This window comes from Zosterops lateralis (genome assembly GCF_965231275.1).
Source record: "Zosterops lateralis genome assembly, chromosome: 26".
Lineage (NCBI taxonomy): Eukaryota > Metazoa > Chordata > Aves > Passeriformes > Zosteropidae > Zosterops > Zosterops lateralis.
The window spans coordinates 2,373,153-2,391,455 of record NC_139786.1 but is presented as its reverse complement, the minus strand read 5'-3'; the positions used below and the strand labels follow the sequence as shown (position 1 = coordinate 2,391,455).

Below are 18,303 nucleotides of genomic sequence, written 5' to 3'. Positions count from 1 at the left end.
ACCCTGGGATTTGTAGTTCGGGGGAGCGGGGGCCACGGCGCGTGCGCGCGGCGCGGGTCACGTGGGGCGGCGGGGGAAGGGCGGGAAAGCGCTGAGGGAGAGCGGAGCAGGGAGTGGGGAAGGATAAAAAACTTTTATTTTAATGGTGTTTGTCGCTTGTTTTAAAGTGCTTCACCCACCAGACACCGACTGCGATGTGCTGCGGAGGCATTTCCCGTGAGGGAGATGATGTGGAGCTGTTTGGAGCGAGCCTAAGGAGGCCATCCCTGCCCATGGCAGTGGGATGGAATAAAATCATTGAGTCATAGAATGTTAAGGGTTGGGAGGAACTTAAAAATCTCGTTTCACCCCCTGCCATAGGCTGGGGCACCTTCCACTGCACCAGGTTGCTCCAAACCCCATACAGCCTGGGAAAAAACAGGAATATAATTTGGGTAAAGGCTTTCACTGTTTTCTGCTGTTAAGAAAAGCTGTGACTACAGTAATAAAAAAAGGCAATATTGGCTATTCCCCCAGCTTTAAACCAGCTGCGTTTTCCATTCCAATTTTTTCTTGACCAAATTGCCCAAATCCAACCTTGGTTGGTGGAATCTGGTGAGAAATCTCATTCATCCCTTTTCCCACCTGAAATTCTGTGCTGGACAATCACAAAGCTTTAGAAACAGCATTGTTTTAAAAGAGAATAATATTTTTCTTGCTGTCGTGGTGTTTTGGGATTTATTGGGTTTTTTTATCCCAGACAGAAGAGCAGCTGGGTCAGCCAATTGTACAGTCCAGTTACACCAGTTTAGTCTCTATGGGATCAATTCACCATCTTCAGCCTTATTGCCCCAAAATCCAGACAAATGCTCTGATTCACTCAGATGGGGGGAAAAAACCCACAAAAGCTTCTATTATTTCTAAAATTTGGGCTGCTAATTCCCACTGAGTCCAAGCAATGTAAACATTTCAGTGTCTTTGATTGCAGGAGACCCACAAAGGTGAGAGAGGCTCTTGATCCACCTCACTGCTCCAGTGGCTTTCCAGTTCATTCCATAATCTTCACTGCTTCCCATCATCAGTTTATGCTCAAATCCATCTTTTTGAAGTGATCACATTCCAAAACACGACAAAATTATGTCCCTCCTTAGGAAAAAAACTTGTATTCCAAGGTTTACCTTCCATCCCATTGTGAATTAACTGAAGGCTGCTGGTGCTTTTACATTCTCGACTTTAAAACTCCAGATTTAAATTCAGTGAATGTGCAAGTAGTGCCTGAGCTGCCAACACCGTGTAACAGCTTTAGATGTGTTTATTTTGGTGGAAGCTTCACTGGGATGGGGCATTCCAAGTATTTCAGGATGGCTTCACAAATCTGCAATGCCAAGTCTATAAAATAGATCTAAATATTCCATGCTGGGGGTGGATTTCTTGGTCCTTTAGGTTTTGAAAATCGATTTGCAAAGCCTAGGAAGAAATTATGTGTATTTTTAATGCAACGAATCCTGCATGTTACAGATGCTGATTATGTAATCCCTTAAAATAACACAGGGATTGAAAATACTTGTAATTTCAGATCTTCCCCAAGCTTTAAGATATGACAGAAAAGCAACATAAAGTTGTAAATGTGTAAAAACTAAATATGTAAAGCCCAATGAGCATTATTTTAAATAATTGTAGTTTGTAAGTGTTCTGCCTGGCATTTAGACTTCCAAAAACCAGGTTCTTCCTACCAAAACACAAAGAGGAAAACATACCAAAGTTAAGGAAAGACCTTGAAGAGTTTGTCGGGGCAGGTTCTGATGATTTTGTCAGTGAAGATGGACTGCAGATACCTAGAAATAAAAAAATGAGGCTGGAGCAGTTGGTCACTGGTAATTCCAGAGCTGAACTTGTGGAATCATGGAATTCTTTAGCCTGGAAAAGCCCTGTCCAGCCTGGCCTTGGACACTTGCAGGGATCCAGGGGCAGCCACTCTGTGCCAGGGCCTCCCCACCCTCACAGGGGAGAATTCCTTCCTTAATTTGTGCAATCCTGTATTTACAGGGAGTGGATTTACTCCTGCAGCTGTATCTGCTGAGAAAATGTTTGCTCAGAAGTGCTTTAAACCCTTTTTAGCAGCCCTGTTTTCAAGATGAGTGTTTTAATTTTAGATCAAAGGGATTCTGATGAGAAATTCCTTATTTATGCTTCAAATAGCTTGGTCAGGATTTAGGGAGGGGCTCATATTCTCCCAGCACCCATATCTCCCATTTGTAGGTTTAAATAACCTGAAGGATTTGATAATTTGTCCCCAAAGTCCTCAAAGGGAAGCACAACATCCTTGTGACTTTCCTACAACAGATACAGCTCTCTGGGTGAGAAGGTGCTCAGTTATCACAGCTCTGCATGTCCTGCTCCAAAGTGCAGGGAATTTCACACTGGAAAAGTTCAGGTTCTTGGTATTTCTGTCCCACACATACTTGCCTAAATCCATTGGGAAGATATTAGCCTGGAAGACTTACTTTTTTTCACATTTTTCAATATTCTCAAGCTCTGAAAAAAAAAAAAAAGGAAAAAAGGTGTTAGAAAAAAATGTGTGAAGCAGTGGATCAGCTACTGTGGTAAAGGGAATTTGCTGGTAAATGCACATGTATAAAAATACTGATAAATGTAGATGTAGAAATAGATCAGCTACTGTGGGAATTCACTGATAAATGTAAAATTATCACATTTCATAAAAAAGCAAATTTTGTGCCACTCTCTTTGGTTTTTTTCCTTGTCATCCCAAATGCCTCCAGTTTGTATTTTTCTTGCTGTTTTCCTCAAGTGCTTTTCTGTCCCAGCATAACACCCCAAAGTACAATCTCACAGGATAATTAACAGGAGGCTCAACAAGAGAGGGCTGGTGATGGTTCTGTCCTGGTAGAACAGACTCAGACTCCACTGGAGCAACTTTTTCCCACAGCAACTGGCACTCCAGGTGGATGGAGGCACAACCTCTGGCACGGGCAGGGCTGGGTTACTCTGTTCCCGGTGCAGACAGGGTGAGTGTTTGCAATTCTACACCAGAATATTTTTATTACTCTTATTTTCTTGCCCTAAACACGAGTGCTCTCAAAGCAGGCCCTGTTCCCCCAGTGACCAGTGAAAGAGCAGCACCAGCTGTGCCAGAGCTCTTCTCTCTCCCTCTATGGTTTCTAGACCTTTTGTTTCTTTTACCTTGCTCCTCTTGAAGCATTTCATGAGTTCTTTGGATGATGTTTCTGAGCCCTTGTTCTCCAAACCCGCAGGAACTGAGGAATTTCTTGCTGCAGGCTGCAGACCTGGGAACATACATCATACATACATTTTCAATGGTCATTCACAAATCCTCCTGCTTTTTTCCAAGTGCTTTGTTCTTTCTTTTCATCTCCTCTAATGCAGCACTTCTAGAAATTTTCTGCAGGTTCCCTACTTGTGTTTTCTGCAGGTTCCCTACTTGTGAGTTGTATTTGCTGAACTCTCCTGCAGGGAAGTGCTGAAGCACTACCTGGCAATTATTTGAAGAAGTGGGCCACGCTCACAGAAACCTACAGGTTTAGGTGTGAGTGTAAAACCTCAGTTACATCCTGAGAAAAAAGCTCAGCACTCACTTGCTGCCTCAGCAAGAACAAACGACTCCGGGGTTCTTTCAGGAAGCGGAGGAGGAGAATTAGAGCGATCCTGGGTTCTCTTTGTCTCTGAGAAAGCAGAGATAAAAGAGTTGGTCACTAGCTTTAAAATAAGATAGCTATATCTATGTTAGAAGCAACCAGCTTATCTCAGTTGTCTCAAAGGCAACACACAACATGCAGACAAAGAGGAGGCTCCAAGGAACATCCTCATGCACAGGATAAGGCAGGAGCTGATTAGGAAACACAGAACTACCAGTTTACTTGGTTGCAGAGCTATCTAGTTCTGGTATGTAGTTGCAGAACTACTAAGCAACAATTTTCTGTTGCACAGATACTAAACACTTTTACTAAATAAAACAGTTTCAGAAAAACAAGCAGATCTTCATTCCAAAAATTATCCCAGCGTTAAACTCATACCTGTTCGTGGGCTCCAAAGCTTCACACTCTGGAAACAAAAAAACAAGGCAGGTATTTAAAATTTCCACATCCAAATGTTGTTTTCTTGCATACAAGGAAGCCAGAGAAGATGAGGAAAGGATGTGATGTGCAAACACCCTCCCACATACACCTCCACACTCATGTAAAGGAAGACAGACTTGTGCCTCATTCTTCCACTTCACAGAGCTGTCACTCAGCTGTGGGATGACCCAGAGAGGCCTAAATTTTGGTCAGGTCCACAGGGCTGTGTGAGTCTCACCAGAACACTAATGTCCTGTCTTCATTATCCTTCTTTAAATGAGGGACAATGTGTTTATTACCCTGTACTGGTCTTAGAATCCCAAAAAATAATGTTTGGAGTAAAGTAGATGTTGATAAGAAAGGGCTGGACTGAGGCCATGTCTTCTTTCCAATCCTGAGCCCTGAAATCCCTGGAACTGTTCAAAGCCAGGAGCATCCTGCTCTAGTGGAAGGTGTCCCTGCCCATGGCAGGGGGGTGGAATGGGATTATTAAGAATCCCTTCCAACCCAAACCATTCAGTGAAATAATTTATGGCAAGTAGAAAGTGCCAAAACTAGTCTTTCTCACAGAAGGGAATGTAGTAAGGAGATTGGCATAGGAATAATGCTGGAAAAGAGGTAAAAAGCCACTCAGTTACCTTACATGGTCTCAGCCTCACAGGGTCATGAAACCCCTCTGAGTGAGACTCGCCACTCCACTCCCGGGATGTTCCAATATTTGGATTTCTGTCTGGAAGCTGGAGATCCAAACTGGCCTGAGGAAATTGTCCTAGAAGCAATTGAACAAGAGAGAGATCATTCCTCACCCCAGGCACTGCCAGACGCTACAGAACCACCCTGATGAGCCCTCAGTGCTGCTCAGAGCCACATTTAATGTTGTTAATCACTCACCAGACTCACTGGCCACAATGAAGGACTCGGGGGTGCGCTGGGGCAGGGGTGGAGGAGCATCATCATCATCAGGCTGTGGCAGAGGGGCTGGTTGGAGAGACACAGACAGGTCACTGGCATGGCAGGGCACTGTGTAGGGGAGGGGGCTGCTCCTGTCCTGCCACGCACTAGAGATTGATGTTCAACACCTCTAAACTGTGTGTAAACATCCAAATAACTCCCAGCACTGATTGCACAAGGAAAATGAGCAGAACCCAGCACAGAGCCCGGCACACAGCTGGTGGTTCTGCTGCTGCTTGGCTTGGGCTGCAATTCCCAGGACTTCCCAAGGGATAATGAGCATGTCTTTGTGACATTGAATGCTGAGGAGCCTGGGCAGGACAAAGTGGAGCAAGTGCCAAAGCTGTGGACAATAGGAAATGTCCAAATGGACCAGGACTAACCAGAACAAGGAATAATTCCACCTTCCTCATATGACAGGTGATGGATTTAAGACTACAGGTCTGGGCAAAACACTTGTGTTGAATCATGGAATGGGTTGGGTTGGAAGGGACCTTAAAAACCCTTTAGACCAAACACCCCCACCATGGACAGGGGTGTCACCCAGTTTGCTCAGGGCCCCTGAAATCCTGGATCTCTCAATCTCAGAGGGATTTCAGTGTCCTCTGCATGACACGCTGCAGCAAAGAGTGGAATTTCCCATTTCTGGGAGCTTTCTGAATGCTTTTTGGAGCATCTTGGTGTAAGAATTAGTCAGCATCATCCCCTGCCTCCCTGTGAGAGCTGCTCTGAGGTGACACAGTGGTTTCAGAGCAGCTGGGTAATGCAAACAGCAAAATTATGCTGCTCTTAAAATGTTTGTAGGGGAAAAAAAAAATCCAGGCAGGATGAAAAGAGTGTGAGGATGAAACCAGCTTCTCCCTCACCTCCCTGTAGCTGAGGAGCAGCTACAGCCCTGCCTGGACACCAGATGACCACACTGACGACTCCCTCCAACATGCCCAAGTCCAGAGTAACCTGGTCCCACATGTCCCCTTGTCCCAGCAGCACTCACCCGAGGGGAGGATCCTGTCCTGGTTCAGGGGACTGTGGTGGGATGATGGGGAGCTGCCTGTGGTGGGCTGTAGTGGGGCACTGGCAGAGCACGAAGGAAGGAGCTCATCCTGCCCCTCCAGAAAGGGAAACGCGGGGGACACGGGGTCATCTGGAGAGAGTGATGAGAAGTAGGGGTCTTCTGCTGAGCACAGGTGGGGGTGAGGGCATTGCCTCTGGTTCCTGTGGCCTGAGGGGCCATCTGCTGCTCGTCTGGAGGGCTTCAGGTCCACAGGGGAAAATCCATCCTGGAGGCTCGAGTGACCAGCTTTTGGCCACTGCGGACTCCAAACAGGCTTGGCATCCCCTGCATCCCATTCCAATCCTTCTCCTCTCTGCCCCAGCTCCAGAGGGGTCGACACAGTCCATGCCAGAGGTGCTCTGGCACCAGGCCCCCTCCTGCCTGCTCCCTTTGGCTCCAGCTCCAGCTCCAGCTCCCAGCTGTGGCATTTCTGAGGGGCATCCCCAGCCCCCCAGGGCTTGCTGGCAGCTGTTTTCCTGCAGCTGCTGAAGTTCAGAGCCCCGAAGGAGATGGCCTGTCTGATGGGGGGCACTCTCCGGGCAGAGCTGTGCTGCCCTCCCAGGGCACACAGCGAGGGCAGGGACACTTTGCTCTGTGCCAAGGGAGGGAGGTGTTGGTGCCCGTCCTGCTGCTGGTGTGGAGCCTCCTCCTGTGGCTCTGAGCTGCGGTAAAAACACAAAAAAGTGGTGTGGGGATAAAGCCATGGAGGGCTCAGAAAGTGTGAGCACAGTTACAGTGCCCACAGCGCTGCTCCCAGGAGCAATTCCCTTGGGAATACAGAGCCCTGCCCAGCCTCAAGCAAGGAGCACAGGGAAGGACTGTGCTCTATTCCAACACTGTTAAATGGTGAACAGAGGAGCCTCCTTTATGTCAGCAAACTGAACCCAAAAGCAAAATTATTTACAGAAAGTAGACACTGCCATCCCAGAGAGATCCTACCAGCCCTGGAAGCTGCTGATATTGGGAAGGTGGATCCTCAGGACTGCAGTTCCTGCAGCAAGAGTGGAATGTGCAGGTGGAAGATGGGACCAGTGTATGGGCATTGCATTCCAGGCAGAGGGCTGGGATGACCCAGCCTCCGTGTTCATGAGACTTTTTTATGCTGTTTTATACTGTTTTCAGTTCATATGTGAAACACTGCGTGACACAAAGCCCAGGGCAGAAGAAGGAGACAGATAATGACACACAGGGAAGAGGCTGAGACACATCAGTGAGAAGAGCAGGAATTATTAGGAAATTGGGAAAAGTTTCTTCACTGAGGGGGTGATCAGACATTGCAACAGACTGCCCAGGGAAGTGATGGAAATGCCATCCATGGAAATGTTCAAAAGACATGTAGGTTTGGCACTTGGGGACGTGGCTTAGAGTTAGACTGGCCAGTGCTGGGTTAATGGTTGTGCTCAGTGCTCTTAGGAGACTTTCCCAACCTTTATGATTTGATGAATTATGTTGAGAACAGACATGAGAGTCAAAGTGAGACTCAAGGGAGGCAGCAGATCCTGAGAGTTAAAGCGTTCCAAAGCACACATCTAAAAGTTCATCCCTCTGAAATCGTGTGGGTGACTGCAAATACCAACCAGGGATATTTGTGCTGAGGCCTTACCAGGTGAGTAAACTCAGGCCATAAATGTCTTCCACTGGAGTCAGGACTGGCTTGGCTACAGGATGTCCTGCTCCTTCCTAGGGAAAGGAAAAGTTTGCAAACAAGAGTGAGGAGGCAGAATGCAAAAAACATCAATGTGCTGCTTCAGGAGTGAGGATTTTTGCCAAATACTTCTAATTACTAAAGCACTTGGGAAATGAAACCAAGATGGAGCTGGAAACTGCAGACTGAACTTCCTGAAGAGTAAATCCTGACAGCACCTTTCTGTAATGGGAGTACAGTGAGCCCTACAACCATCCAGCTGTGCCAAACAGCTGGCAGGCAGCCTGTGCAGACACTCTGCCTTCAGGAGCCCACACTGGGTGAGCTGGTGCTGCTTTTGTTGGTGACACCAGCTCGTGGCCATCCCCATGCTCTGCACAGTGTCCTCAGAGGACAGGGAGGTTTAGGGGGGCGAGAGATTTGGGCAAGAGCTACAAAACCACATCCTGACTTGAAACGTCCTCTGCATTTTGTGTCAGCCCAGCCCTGTGTGACCTTTGCTCACAGACTGTCCTTAATCAGTCCAAAAAGACTTTTCCCAGTTTTTTTTTTCTCACTCAGCTCTGGCTTGGAACATCCTGCAAATCCTATGGCAGGACTGAGGCACGAGTCCCATCGCAGGATCCCCTTCCCAATTCTTTAGATAAAGTTTCTGACCAAATGAGCTCACTGTGACCTTCCAGGCTTTGCTGTGATGCAATTACTTTCCTGGATTTGATCCAGTGAGGTTCATGTCAGCAGTCACAGAACAGCAAGAGCAAAGAAAGCCTCAACTAAAGACGTTTTGGCTATTCCTAATATGCAACTTCACACCAAGTCCACCTTTCTTTTCCTCAGAGGTGTAACAGATTTGTGAGACTTTGCCATGTTTTTCACAAGATATTTCCCCCTGTGCCCTGCCACAGACAGGCTGTAGTGCTGATTCCCTCACATGAGGGAACACTTTCAGCATCACTGCCCTGTGATCCCGAAGCTTCCCAACCTGGACCTTCCCAACCTGGTCTGAAAATCCCTTGCAAACACTCCAGGAAGACAAGCTTCATTGGCACATCCCCATGGAAATCAGTCACTCCTATAGAAAATTCACGCTGTTCTATTCACTCATGACATTAAACAACCATAAAAATATATAGAAAATAGAAAATGGTTTTGAGACTGAAGAAAATCTAGCTCTTGTTTGTGATTCAGGGGAAAAGCTGGATTCTCATGGGTTAACATCAAAATAACTCAATTTGGGTATCAAGGGGAGCAGAAAATACGAGGATTCATCCCAGGTCTGCAGCAGGAATTGAGGTTAGAGCTGGAGTGCCCAGGCTGCAAGAGGCAGGATGTTTGTCCTGGCAGTTTTACCTGTGAAGCAGCAGAATCTTTCTGAGCATCGAGTGCTTCAATCTGCCTTTTGAAGAGCTCAATCACCGCATCGTAAACCAGCTCATACTGCTCCTGCATTCCAGACAGACAAAAAATGTGACAGGCAGCCCCGGTGGGGCCTGTGAATGGCCACCTTTTCCCAAGCAAGCACCACCCCAGAGAGAAGCTGCTTTCCTGTCCATGTGCAGGGTGTGAAGTCTGAGAAGAGGCAGAAGCCACAACTCTCACAGGGTTCATAGTGAAGCATTTTGGGGGGTTTTTGGGTGTGCAAACAACACTGTTCTGCATTGAGCTTCCTCTTCAGGCTGTTTCAGCTGAGAAAAGTTCCCACTTTATTGCCAGGACAGTCCCTGGTTTCACAGCATAAGCATTTGATAAATCACGCTGTGAGCACTGTCCCAGCTCTCCACAAGGAAACCTTCAGCTACCAAATTAATTTCTGCCAAATCATTGTTCAGTTCAGAAAAGGGACTTTGCACAACAGCTCCCACCAGCACCACTGCTCTGGGTGTCCCTGCTGCAAACCCTCCTGGGGAAAAGGTGAGGTCCCAGCGTGGAGCAGCTGGTGGCAAACAAACCTTGGTCTGCACTATGCAAGGTCTTTGTGTGCGCATTTCCTGGATCAGATTGAAAACACTGAAGTTCACTGGAAGGATCTGGTGAGAAAGAGAAAAGAAAAAATGGTTTTAAAGTAAAAGAGGAGAAATTTAGATTTAATATTGGGAAGGAATTCTTCCCTGTGAGGGTGGGGAGGCCCTGGCACAGGATGGCGAGAAGCTGTGGCTGCCCCATCCCTGGAAGTGTCCAAGGCCAGGTTGAACAGGGTTTGGAGCCTGTGGAAGGTGTCCCTGCCCATGGCAGGGGGCTGGAAAAAGAGGATTTTTAAGATCCTTCCAACCCAAAACCTTCCATGATTTCTACGATTTTTCTGATAAAATAATCACAGACAGGTCTAATTCCACAAAGCTTCCAAATCATGATGCAGTTTAGAGCACTGTCTGAAATCCACTACTGCAATAATTCTTAACAAAGGGCCTTCCTAAAGTGCTATTTTATTTATTACAAACCATCCTCCTCTCTCCTGTCTCACACTCCACACAAAATACTCTTTTTATAACAGCTGTGGGCAGCACGAAGGACGTGACAGTGATTTCCCATTGGGTGGGTTCAGGGAACTGTAGAACAGAAGACAGCAGGCTCTCCTCTGAGTCCCAGCACCTGCCCTGGGGCCAGGGGTTACTGCCTGTACCATTATTGGAGAGTCAGAGTAAAGCAAGGAGGTGGTTTGGAAACACTGAATATCTGATGTGTGAGTGCAGAGAGATGAATGTGACAGTAAAGATGTATTGAAGAGTGAAGGTCAGCACAAGGCCATGTGCTGTGAGCTGGAGGCCTGGCCAGAGGGAGCAGTGCAGGGGGGACTCTGCCCCACTGGTGTGATGCTGTCAGTGCCTGAAGAGAGGAGTGGCACAAACTGACACTGGGGAATCAGCACTTTGGCCACTGTTGTGCTCCAGTCAGGCCATGGGGAGCTCCCATTTCACCTGAAAGGTGCAGTCAGAGAGGGTGAAAGGCAGAGGGGAGGCTGGGCAGGGACAGAGGGGTGCAGGGGGCATTGAGGGCAGGGAAGGGCTGGCACTCACCCCATCCTTCAGCAGCTTCTGGGTGTAGTCGATGGCGCAGATGACGCCGGTCCTGCCACAGCCAGCACTGCAATGAGAGCCCCGGGCACGGGGTGGGCACTGAGTGTGCTGACTGGGGTGTTTGGAGGAGCCCCACAGCCACCTGTGACCCTGCCATCCCACACACATCCTGCAGACCCGCAGGATGCTGCAGCTTCAGCCCACGCAGGGCTCTGTGCACAGGGTTTGGAGGCACAGCTCATGCCCTGAGAACAGCTCTCAGCCCTCCTGAGGTGACCAGACACATGTAGACATGCCCAGTGGCGGTGGCCTCTGACCCAGATATTCTCACTCTCTCCAGCTCCCTGACAGGAGGGTGTAGCCAGCTGGGTGTTGGTCTCTTCTCCCAACTAACAAGGGACAGGACAAGAGGAAATGGCCTCAGGTTGCCCCAGGGGACATTTAGATTGCATATTCGAGAAAATTTCTACACCAAAAGCATTGCCAAGCATTGGCATAGGGAGTAGTGAAGTCACCATTGAAAATATGTGTAGATGTGGCACTTGAGGATGTGGTTTAGTGGTGGCCTTGGCAGTGCTGGGTAAATGGTTGAACTGGACCATCTTAAGGGACTTTTCCAACCTAAACAATTCCACGGCTCTGTGATTCTGTTGCTGGTCTGCTGCTGCCTCCTTCCCTGCCCCTTAACTGTGCTGGCTGCCCTCAGAAGAACCCTTTACCTACAAGAGGAGCTTGGCTATGGGTTTGGCCAGCTTCCCTCAGGCTGTGACCCCTCAGGCTGTGTCACCCACCTGCAGTGGATGCAGACAGGGACCCTGTCATCGGGCTGGTAGCACCGAATGTCCCTGACGAGCTGCAGGATGGGCTCGATGGACGAGGGGATGTGGTGGTCAGGCCAGTTTCTGTAGTGGAAATGGTAGATGGTGCGGGTCGCCTGCAGGAGAAGAGCAGTGGCAGGGTCAGGGATGTCAGCACGGCAAGGGGAGCTGGATTTCTGCTCCATCCCCATCTGCATCAGCAGGCAAAGGGCAGAGCAGCAGTTTGCAGTTGGTTTTGCTGCAGGAGATGTTTTGTGACATTCTTGGCCTCGCTTACCCGGAGTCTGATTTGCCATGACTGACAAACAGCTTCAGAAACTCAGATCTGAGTAAATGAATTTTTTACTTCCTTTGTTCCCTCAACTACTGTCAAATCTAATTCAGCAGCCTGAGCAATGTAACATTTTCTGCACAAAATGTACCATATTTTAATATATTATTTATACAACAAAGCCAGCCCAGGTGCATTTTCTGCCTTGACCTTTCCTCCTTACCTCGTTCAGGGTCACCTTTAAAGTCCTAATCACATATTCATTCCTCTTCTCCTCAGCCTCCTGCAGAGGAAAGGGGTCAGAGTCAGATTTTCCACGGGTGCCCCGGGGTGGGACAGGGTGCTGAGGTGGCTGCACTCACACAGGTGATGGAGAAAGAGCCACAGTGCAGGGGGGAGCCGTCCACCTCCGCCCAGTACCGCTCGCATTTCTTCTGTTGGGACAAGCAAGGTGTGTTTGGTTATTCCCAGCTGTGCCTTCTCCTTTTTCACTTTTCAGGACAAAATTGATGCTGGAAAGAGGCTCAGCTCTTGCTGCTGTCCAGCTCCAGCCTCCCCTTCCTTGGAGCTGCCACTGGTGGTTTTCCCTTTCCAGAGAGATTCCCTGTGCTATCAGAAATGGCTAAAGAATTTCATGGAATCAGAGACTGGTTTGGTTGGAAAGGACCTTAAAGATCATCTCATTTCACCCTCTGCCATGGGCAGGGACATCTCCCATGGGACCATTTGCAGCTGGAGACCCAAAGCCCAGCTTAAATCAAACAGAAACTGGCTGTCAATAATGGGATTTAATAAAAATCTGCATCTCTCACCCTGGCACTCAGGGCCATCTGTGACACACTACTCACCTTCCCCATTTCAAACTCCATACAAGCCATGACCACGACCTGCAGGGAAAAGGTTCCTTAGAAAAGTCTGAACACCAGTTTCTTATCCAGGCACCAAAATTAAACTCATCTCTTGTGGGTACTTATCAGTGATAAGGAAACTCTCTGGGCTGTCTTTCCCCCCAAGCCCCAACTGCCAGATGAGTGACACTGGGACACCACCCACAGCCTGGCACAAGGATCTCCCCAGCAGAGCCCAAAGGCAGGGACAGCCACCAGCAGACTCCTGCCCTGGCACAAGGGGGAGGAGGCTGACAGGAGAGATGTGGGACACACACAACACCTGGAGTGAAACCCTGACACTCTCACTGGCTCACAGAGTTCTTCTGGCTGTAAGGGCAACTTTAAAAAAACCAACCAACCAACCAACCAACCAACCAACCAACCAACCAAACCCGCCCCCCCCCCCCCAACAAACCACCAAAAAAACCCACAAAAAACCATACAAAGTTGATATTTAAATATAAATCTGCACCTTACCAGGACTTCATACTCCCAAATCATCCTCCAAAAGTCAATGACAGTAGTGGGGAGAGGACCCTGGGTTGCAATGTATGCTCTTGGCCCATAGACACCCTGGAACATTCAAACCAGACATGGACACATCTGTGCACAGTTCACCAGCATAAATAAAGTCATTCCTCTCTCTGAATTTTCTGCTGTCAGCAAGCCTATTAAGGATTTAGAAGGACTTTCATATAGTTGAATTTTGGGCACACAGATTAACTCAAGCATTGGTGTGCAAACCAAAAAAGACAGGGCCAAGCTGGGGAGCTGGGATTGAGCTGAGATCTGCTCCCAGAGACCAGAACCAGTTCTTACAGTGCCTCTGGGAGCTTGGAGATGATGTGGCCACAGCTCTGATGTTGCTGATGGCCAAAGAATGAACTGTGATCCTGTTGGGATGGTCTGTTCTTCTGCAGACGGGTTACAGAGTCCTGGGTCACTGGTCGCTGTCATGAGGAATGAAGGGAACCTTCTATCTATCTATCTATCTATCTATCTATCTATCTATCTATCTATCTATCATCAATCTATCTCTCTGTCAGTCAGAGAAGGGCTGTAGGCCCAGGACAATCCCAAACCTCACAAATCTGTGGATGGAGCAGTGTCCCACACTGACCTGCCCCATTTCTCACCCCAGCAGCAGGTCCCAGCCCTGCAGCACTGCAAGGTTTCCTGCCTCTGCACTGCTTTCAGCCCAGGCGACCCTGGCCACAGGCAGTTTAGCACCACTGTCACCCACCAAAGGCAGCAACAGCGACAAGGAAGTTGGGGCTGTGAACCACAAACTGTTCCACCCCCGGCATCAGTGCAGCCCTTGCCCCCCAGCCCAGTCTCTGTGCTGCACGGGGGGTTTCTGGGGGGCTCCCTCCTCTTCTCACATCTGTTATCCTTGAGCACAGCCCAGAAACTGCTGCAGAGCCCTTTGGTTCAGCAGAGCCCCCAACCTGCTCCTCCTGGCACAACCCACTGAGGTGGCACCACCAACACCTTTGCAGGACAAAAAGCCACAAAAGAGGCAAACCTTGATGAAGTTGGCATTGATGTAATGAGAATCTGTGTCCGATGTAATCAGGGACAGCTTCACTCTGCTGTGGTCAACTGCAAAGGCAGGGAAAGCAATCAGTGTTTGTCCTTCATGGTCACTGAGCCCAGGGAGGGCAGCACAAGGAGCTTTGGGGGAGTATTCATGTCAGAGAGCTCATCCAGGGCGGGTGGGTGGCTTTGCAAGCAGCTGGTGTCCCTCCCACACCGCCCACAGCCCTGCTGCCTGCACACACAGGGGATGGACAAGGCCCTTGTGGAGAGTGAGGGAGGTTTTAGGGGAGAACTTCAGGTGCTGCCATTACCCCAGTGCAAGGCTGATCCCCTCTGACCATGCAGCAAGCCAAGCCCAAAACCACCTAACCCCACTCTAGGCTCAAACCAGCTCTGTGGGGTTGGATACAAAGGTTTGAAAGCTGGGCTCGGTCTTGGAGGTCTTTTCCAACCTCAATGACTCTGTGATTTACTTTCTTTTCCAAGTTGGAATGGACAAAATAGACAGTCTGCTCTGACCCTGGGACAGTGTCCTTTGGAGAACATTGCACCAAGCCAAGGCAAACCACAGCAAGGTTTGCCTGTTGTCTGCTTTGTACATCACAGAGACATCATTGTCCAAAGGCCACTGGAGGCAGGGGGTTGCAGTGCTAACCAGAAAGCTCGCAAGGATAATCACTGGAGGATGTGTTTCCTAGTGAATAGAAACTTTTCTGTCTGTAGAAATATCACAGAATATTCTTGGTTGAAAAGGACCCACAAGGATCGAGTCCAACTCCCACCCTGCACGGGACATCCCCAAAATTCCACCATGTGCCTGACAGTGTTGATTGTGCCAGAGTGCTCCAGAGCAGGCACTGCAGCAGCCAAAGCCCTAAATCTGAGCAGCAGGACTCAAAGCCAACAGACAGCACTGAGATGCTCACATACACCAACCATGCAGGTGGGCACCACAGGATGGAGAACAAGAAAAGCAAGAAAAACAAAAAACTGAGTAGGAACACGCGCCATCCCCAACCTACAAGGTAAGATGTCCTTGTATCTGTTCTTCTTGACATTCTCTGGCTGCTCAGACGCTGCTGTAGGGTAGATTTTATCCGATCTGTACTTTGTTGACTGTCTCTTCAGCTTCTGTGATAAAAGAGTGGAACAAATTGCAGCAGACGTGCCACAGCCAGCGCACTGCTGGGGAGTGCATGAAGGTCTCGAGGGGTCACGTTTGCTACTGCAAAGCAAGGCTGGCACCATTAATTCTTTCCTCAGTGCAAGAATAGAGACAGAACCACCTGAGAGCCCCAGCACAGACTTTCTGGAGAATGGAAAGTGTGTGCTGAGCAGGGCCCACACGTCTCCTTGTGAAGTGACACAAAGCGTCGCCCTCACAAGTGAGCGAGGCCCAGGGGAGCCACTCTCAGCACAAATGGCACCCAAATCAGAGCAGTGACAGTGTCAAAGCACCTTCAACAAATGATACCAGAAAAGACAGGTAAATCTATTGATTTTCCTCACTTTGGTAGGGATGCTCCCGTCTGTAGTGGGAAGCAGCGATGCTCAAGTCACTAAGGCAGCACAAGCAACTGGAGCAGAGGGATTCCATGGACTGATCAAAGAGAAGGAGTCCTGGGACAGACCCCTAGGGCTGCAAATCTCTCATCTCTTTCATTTTCAGGATAAAGCTGTGGCACTCACAGAGAGTTAAAGCATCTTTCTCCTGGCAAAGCATAGAATTTTATTTCACTGCTACTAGTTTCTAAATAACACACACTATTTTTTACCATCAGCTTCAAAAAGCACCATTCTCACTGTATTTTTTCTTTTGTATTTTTATGTCCAGGTTGCTGGGTTTCAATATTAAACTGCAGTTTTAAAACACTAAATTCAGCCACAACAGAAGTTAAATCTCAGAGATCTGATGGAATGAGTCAGGGAGGAGGTGCAGGAAGCTCAGGACAGTCCATATGTCCGGTCTCTATTAATTAAGAACATGGGGCAGACACAGTGGGATAGAAATGTCCCACATCCCTGTAACCTTCTGAGCAATTCTGGTGTTGGACCTCCTTCCAGAGCACCCCCAGCTTCCAGGGAAAGCTTTCATGGAAGGGCCATCACTCCATACTAAAGCCAGTCTTCCCACAGCCAAGGCATTGAACATCTGACTTTTCTCTCCCTGAATAATCTAACCCAAAACCACCTGGCCTAGGTGTGAAAAAGGAGGTGGGAATCACAGAACCATGGAATAAATATCCTGGGCTGGATGGGATCCACAAGAATCATTGAGTCTAACTCCTGGCCTTGCACAGACATCCCAAAATCCCACCCTGTGTCTGAGAGTGGTGACAAAACACTCCTGGAGCTTTGGCAGCCTCAGGGCTGTGGTTGTTCCCTGGGGAGCCTGGGCAGTGTGCAGCTCTGAGACTGCACAGAGGGAAAAGAGGGACCCTAACAAAACCCTTATCCTTCATAACAACATCACCACAATTTGCACATAAAAATGCTTGGTCCCACGAGGAGAGGGCAGGAATTGGGGTGGAGAATGAATGTTTCTATCATGTTTGGGAGCAGAAGCCTGCCTTGCAAAAGTGGCCTCATATCAGGTAACCCTGAGAAGATCTTGTCCCATCCAACAGGAAAATGCAGCCTTGACCATTTCTACTTGCCATTTTGATCAGAAATTAACACATCAGGCTGCTGGAGGCAGGCTGAGCACCAGGGCTCAGAGCTCTGTGCCTCACACACACCCTGGCAGAGAGAGGGGAAACTCAGCAGGCTGTGACAGCGCTTTGTTCCATGGAACAACAGACTGTCACTGCAGGCTCAGATTAATCACTTCCCTCCACCCCAGACACCTGGAAACCAAGCACTCAGCTTTCCCCAAGTGTTTGAAGTGCCAGATTTTGCTGGTGTGACAGAGCAGGGCTGGAGCTTGTGGAGACCCCTCAGTAACCCTGAGCTCACTGCCAGGGTCAGTCCTGTGCTTGACACATCTCAGAGCCCACAGAGGTACCAGTTTTACCCTTCCCTGTGTCTGTGAAAGCTGGGCAATGTCTCTGCCTCTCTCAGAGCAGCCCAGGCAGCCTGTCAGAGCCACCTGCCTCCAGCTGATGCCACCTCCAGCCACCAGCTTTAGCCATGAGATGGTGCATTGGCATCTGAGCCTCACCCCTGCCACCCAAACCAAAAAATGTATCAGAGAGCTCACAAATTCAGGGCCAGGCAGAACACAGGGGGTGGTGGGAGCCATCAGCATTTTGTGCAGCTTTTGCCCCGAGGGAACAAGGAGTGAGTAGTTTCCAGGAGGGGCCAGGGGCACTGCTGGATGTAGAGCACAGAGATCCCAGAATGGTTTGGGTTGGAAGGGACCTTAAAGCTCATCTCATCCCACTCCCTGCCATGGCAGGGACACCTTCCACTATCCCAGGTTGTTCCAAGCCCTGTCCAGCCTGGCCTTGGACACTGCCAGGGATGGGGCACCCACAGCTGCCTTTGGCACCCTGTGCTCTATAGAAACAAGGACAAGCTAAGCCAAGGCAAAACCAGAGATCCCAGGCAGGAGCTCATGTGCCACAGGTCTAACAGATTGCACTGGGGAGAAGGGGAAGAGGCTCCACATTCCTCCCTGTGCCCCCAGTTCTGTTACCAGGCAAAGTGAAACCATGTCCCGACAAGTGCATTCAACCAGCAGAAAACAGGAAGCACTTGGATAATCAGCTAAAAAGCAAACAGTTCAAATGCAAACTATTAAATTCCTATCATGTCTTTACATTCCTCTTAGCCCAGCTAACATCTGGGTGTCTGCTATAAAACTCCTAGAAAACCTCACTGTCACAGGTTTGAGAGGCGACCGAGTGATTCCCCGCGCAACGAACCGAAACACTGAGCCAAGCCTTGAGTGAACTCACCAAAAACTCCTCTGCAAACTCCCCTGGGCTGCTCTTCTTGCTCTGGGCCCTTTCCAGGTTGTGCAGCAGGATCCCCCTTTGGTCCATGGTGGTGGAGCTGGAGCGTGGCTGGCCTGGCCCTCCTGGGAAGGGACATGTCAAGTGATCGG

At 49.0% G+C, this 18,303-nt stretch overlaps 1 protein-coding gene across 1 annotated transcript; it reads right to left on the bottom strand.

Annotated features, from left to right (window-relative positions):
* Positions 1 to 742: 742 nt before the first annotated feature.
* On the bottom strand, positions 743 to 18,303 carry PTPN22 (protein tyrosine phosphatase non-receptor type 22). Its single transcript, XM_083878501.1, has 21 exons — positions 18,155 to 18,303; positions 15,278 to 15,386; positions 14,242 to 14,318; positions 13,194 to 13,289; positions 12,675 to 12,713; positions 12,189 to 12,260; positions 12,050 to 12,109; positions 11,529 to 11,671; positions 10,738 to 10,804; positions 9,673 to 9,750; positions 9,074 to 9,166; positions 7,682 to 7,758; positions 6,019 to 6,740; positions 4,965 to 5,051; positions 4,712 to 4,842; positions 4,032 to 4,059; positions 3,594 to 3,680; positions 3,181 to 3,284; positions 2,484 to 2,514; positions 1,737 to 1,814; positions 743 to 1,446 (listed from the first exon to the last, which is right to left on the bottom strand). Exons 1-21 carry the CDS (start codon positions 18,239 to 18,241, stop codon positions 1,382 to 1,384), a joined length of 2,331 nt encoding a protein of 776 aa, XP_083734627.1. The 5' UTR covers positions 18,242 to 18,303; the 3' UTR covers positions 743 to 1,381.

Bases quoted from the DNA above. Each gene is read 5' to 3' on its own strand.
- PTPN22 (XM_083878501.1), bottom strand. From the start codon at position 18,241: ATGGACCAAAGGGGGATCCTGCTGCACAACCTGGAAAGGGCCCAGAGC. The intron at 14,319-15,277 runs GTAGGTTGGGGA...CTGCCTTTGCAG, and splicing joins ATACAAGGACATCTTACCTT to TTGACCACAGCAGAGTGAAG. The intron at 4,843-4,964 runs GTGAGTGATTAA...AATTGCTTCTAG, and splicing joins CATTGTGGCCAGTGAGTCTG to GACAATTTCCTCAGGCCAGT.